The following is a 4,848-nucleotide window of genomic DNA, read 5'->3' as shown; positions in this document are numbered from 1 at the left end:
GCAGCCCTGCCAGCCACTCTTTGTGGGGACAAGGGTGCCTGGCCACCCCCTAGGAAAGTTCCCTTGGGATTTCCTCAGTATCCAAGAGAGCTGCATTGGGAATATTGGGGAGTTATCCCTCCCTATGATCCTTTTACAGACCCAGTCTCCACTACCAAAACCTTCTTCACACTGATGCTCTCCACACCACGTATCTGGGGCCTTCCCCATTTTTTTTCAAGATTCCTCTGCAATTTCTTATCAGGTGTGCAGCAGGGCAAATTTTATGGGCGTACCCTCTACAATTTACTAGTCCCCTGAACCTACTCAGATAAGTAATCTGCAGCATAGATGGAAGTATCTTCTTCAGAAATCCCCCTAAATGTCCCCCCCACAAAACAAAGGAAGCTCATATTGGCCTGTGTCATCCTCTCATAAATTAATTTAATAGTATTTTTTACCAGGATATGATCATTTGTTGTAAATTGCCACTTCAGGCATTCAAGTTTAAAAATGAGAAGGGATGACATTCTGAAAAATGAAAAGTTACAAGCTGTCATTTTTTACTGAAGCAGTAATTTGTCTAGATTTCTAAAAATAGTAAATGAAATCTAAAAGTGGATCCGATTCCTTTACCTTTAGACATGATAAGGACTGGCCAGCCTTGGCAGCTCAAGGGGCACAAGAATTATGATAAAGAGGAAAAAGCCAGACAACTACACTATGGATGATACCGTTGCCATAAGAAAGCTCACAGTGTTCAAGTGACTACTCCTGTTGGTGCAGTAAATAAAAAAGCAGACAAGAAAAAATACAAATAGACTAAGAGAATGAGAAAGTTGTAAGAGAGAATTAGGAAAAAAAAATCATAGAACAGCTTTTCGAAATTGTATTTAATATATTTAAGTTGCAGTTAATATATTTATGTACTAGTGAGCCCCATGGAGATCTGCAGCTCTGTGCAAGGCTCTGAGAAGATGCAGCAGAGAATCCGCACCACTGCAACTATCTAATCCAACACAAGGCAATCTCCAAAACCCAGCTCTCTTTTTTCCCCTTTTGTAACATTTCTGTACTTGATGATGTTAGTAATTCTCTAGAAACGGAGCAGTTTTTATAGAATAGGGGAAACCAAAAAAATTCTAGGGGTATTGCTTCCATGGGGAAAAATCAACCAAACAAACCAAAGCCATAAAAACAAAACCAAACCAAAACCAGGTGGCTCATAGTAGAAAAAGTCAAAAAGGGCAGCAAGACCCCCAGGATAAGACAGAAACACTCTCATATCCTCAGGGTATTGATCTGAGTAAGAGAGGGGAAAACAAGAGTTACCGCAAGTAGGGAACACTTAGAAAGAAATTTTTATTTTGCCATTTATTTTCAAGCGCTGTAATTAAATGAATCAAAACACGAATTACAGCTTCTATTCTGTGCTTAATTCTGGACTTGAAGAAGAGTCACTTGTCACCAGATATTAAAAATTGTGCCTGCACTTTTTCTGCAGAAGCATAAAAAAATTCAGTGTTAAGTGGAATTGCAAAATTCATGCAAGTCAGTAAAATGTCATCTCAGTCATGAAGACTGTCAAATCTAATACAGAGTGTTTATTAAAGCAGCCTTTCCCAAAGCAAATCTTAAAATTCCTCTTGGAAGGTACTCCTTGTGAGTTACTAGCTCCATACAGAGGTTTGCCCCTCCAAAATTAGAAAAACTCTGACATTCTTTTTCAATATGGCCTACAATAGAACAGCTTGAGCATGCATAGGAGCTGATCAGCTATTAAAATCACAATATTCAGCAGAGATGTTAGCACACATGTCTTTTACCTAGTTCATTATGTCTCCTCTCATCCTAGGTGTGTGTTTTTTGAGAAAATGCTTTGAAGCCACATGATTTACAAGGATGTGGGTGCACTGTCCAGCTGTCCCCTGCATAGAGCACACAGCTCTGCCAGAGCAGTGCCGGACACGGCAAGCCATAATGGCACACCCAGAGAGTGGCATACAAATAGCAACCTGTCCTTGGAAACCCTGACATTTTGCTCCCACATTTTGAAAAGTGTGGTGTTCCGCTACTGTCTCTACAGCCCTGTGATATCTGCGTGGATTATAAGGTCCCCAAAGTCAACATTTCCATCCTCCACCCTGCAACTGCCTCAGGAAGGAGAGCTGCTCTCAACATGCTGTTTTGCATGTTGGCAAACATGAATCTATCTTTTTAATTTTCTAAAGACACCTGAACTGCTGGCCCTCCTGCAGACTCAAAAGGCCAAGCAATGTCCTGGACTGACAGACAGATGCAGCAGCAGACTGGGACTGAAGAAAACTTAAACTGCACCACAATCTGCCATACAAAAGGGTCCCCCCCACTCACCGTGGAGCTCTATTCAGTAAACTCACATCAACACTGCCTTTCCAGACTGATGGCTGTGAAGGACAAAGAGCAGCGGGGCACCCTTGAGTTTTGAGACTCCCAACTACCAGTGTACTCAGGTGCCAAGTTCATGTCTAGGACTGACTTGCCTTAATCATATGGATTTAATCTAGATGAGGTACAAATCCCAGGTAAAACACAAATCCGCCTTTGTGCTCAGATGGTAGAGGCTGAAATACTGCAAGACCCACCACACCACCACCTCTGTGTTTTGGTAACATCCAACAGGGATCCTGTTCCATGCAGTATCCGACTTGAGGCAACATCTGTCAACATTTTAAATTGTTCTGTGCTGCTTCCCCAGGCTAGCAGGGGAGCACCCCTGAATAAACCACTGTTACATGGTAAGCCTCAAGCACTCAACCTATGGGAAATAGTCCTGTTCTGCCTTACTCTAGCAAGGACACTGCTTGCAAATAACCACCAGAGTCCAGTCCTGCTATCTGAGATGTCTTCTATGAAGAGAAAAATGCTAATTTGTCCTCAACATTCCCAGTAATACATCTTCTGCCTCCTCTAGCTTACAGAGGGAAAAAACCTGAGGGCTCAGATGTGCAGTGACTCAGACAATAACAAGCTAGCTTTTGAAGGGCAGAAATTATAAGGTCTCCAGAACTGAACAATCTCATTTTGCAGAAGGGCAAATGTAATTAAAGCAGTGTAAAAACTCATCAACTGTGTCTCCAATCTACCCCTCCCTTCCCCTTCTCCAGCTACCCCCACTTGCCTTCCCACCTCCTTTACAATCCTCCATTCCTCTGAAACAGCCTTTTGAAGTCCTACAGACTTCATTTATATTCAGGAGATTTTACTCTTTGCTACGCTCCAGTGACTCCAGCAAACTGCACATGCAGGTCACATGCAGCTTCACAGATTAGAAACAGGATCCTCCAGTCCATCTGAACTGGTCTCTGTAAGCACAGCTGGCAAAAAGAAATAAAAAACAGAAGGACAGCTAAACTGGATTGTTTAGTTTCAAGATTGCCAGCTTCTGATTGTGTATTTCACGGAGCTGTTACAATTCCTGCAGATTCTCCAAAAGGTTTCCCTTACAGGAGCACAAAAATCACCCAAAAGGATAGAATTATGGACCTGAAACTGATTATTGTTTTAATTTCTAAAAGCTGGTAAGCTGATGGGGGTTTTTTAAGGCTACTAAGTAGTCATTAAATATGTTTTAATTTAGATTATCAGTATCATTTCTTACGTAATCATTGATCTGCTCACACTCATAACTAAGTTTTCTCACTTACTAACAAAGGTGCTGACAACTTGCAACAGTGCCAAAATCTTTTTTTTACTATCGGATAAAGGTAATAATGTTAAGATGTGATTATTCTTTGTAAGAGAAGTAAAATTACTCCCTACATTGTATTTTGCAAGCTATCAAATCTTTTCATCTGTCATTTTTCAAAGCTGGAAAACTTACTGCCTGTTTTTTACAGAAAAATTAAGTTTCATTTTATTGTTGATAAATATTTGAAGAGAAAGCTTATAATGCAGTGTCACTAAGAAGGCATTCTTGTTTACCTCTGGATTATCTTCAACAAAGTTCCCACTAAGCAGCACAGTTGAAAAAACCACCTTCCCACAGAGGAGGCCAACAGGGGCTTGTTTGTGGGAAACTTTTTGTAGCACCTTTGAGATTTCGCAGCATTTGCCTGGTTACATTTTATAAGTTTTTCTTACTATTTGCAATAATGAAGCTATTAATAAAATTCCTCAACAGTGAAAACAATATAAAATTAGGATATGTTTTCATTTTACTAAAATAAGTTCACACTGCTAATTGCAGTTACAAAGACTGAGATGGATCTCTTACCCAGACAGGACAGTCGTGTACCACCAGTCTGACATTTCCAAACACGCAGGCTTGATACTCGGTAAAAACTGGGTTTCCAACGTGACTGGCAGACAGGCTGCTGTCGATCTGGGAAATGAGAGCACTTCTCCTGAGATAGCTCCAGATCAGGCTGGGCTGCTGATTGTCCTCAGAAAAACCATCTCTTTCATTCCCAAAAGCTACAATATTAACCGACCTAAAATAAAAATAATAAAGACAAAGTTGTGTTAACAAAGATGAAGGGCAGGGATAAGGGGAAAGAAAATAAAATCCCCTTAAATCAAAACTAACATATTAATCCTTCCGAATCCTCTTCCCTCCCTAGATTTTAACACCCTCCTGTAATCAACAGCAAAACCACATACATGATCTCAAATCCAGCAGCAGGGTGGGAGCAAAGCAGAAAAGAAACCTGGAAAGGCTGCTTGCATTGCAAATCCCCAGCGGGCTTGGCTTCGTATTCCTTGGTGTCCACGCTCAGCCTCGCTGCGGTGACCTCTGGAGCTCTTGCCGCATTCCTTCTGCTTTGGCCGGGCTGGATAACTTGGTGCTCGCTGGGACCGGGGGAGGACTGGCGCCGCACGCCGCGGCGG

General features: G+C 41.6%; 1 protein-coding gene across 1 annotated transcript in view; it reads right to left on the bottom strand.

Annotated features, from left to right (window-relative positions):
* RHOBTB3 (Rho related BTB domain containing 3) overlaps positions 1 to 4,706 on the bottom strand; it is a 24,635-nt gene extending 19,929 nt beyond the window's left edge. Inside the window, exons 1-2 of the mRNA XM_017736648.1 lie at positions 4,621 to 4,706; positions 4,235 to 4,451 (exon numbers count right to left, since the gene is read on the bottom strand). Coding sequence (XP_017592137.1) covers positions 4,235 to 4,451; positions 4,621 to 4,622 — 219 coding nt within the window. The 5' untranslated portion in view covers positions 4,623 to 4,706. The remainder of the gene's footprint in view (positions 1 to 4,234; positions 4,452 to 4,620) is intronic.
* Between the last annotated feature and the right edge of the window lie 142 nt (positions 4,707 to 4,848).

This window comes from Corvus brachyrhynchos, unplaced genomic scaffold (genome assembly GCF_000691975.1).
Source record: "Corvus brachyrhynchos isolate BGI_N302 unplaced genomic scaffold, ASM69197v1 scaffold216, whole genome shotgun sequence".
Taxonomy (NCBI): Eukaryota; Metazoa; Chordata; class Aves; order Passeriformes; family Corvidae; genus Corvus; species Corvus brachyrhynchos.
Note: the sequence above shows the minus strand (reverse complement) of the source record. Positions and strands in the feature narration are given on the sequence as shown.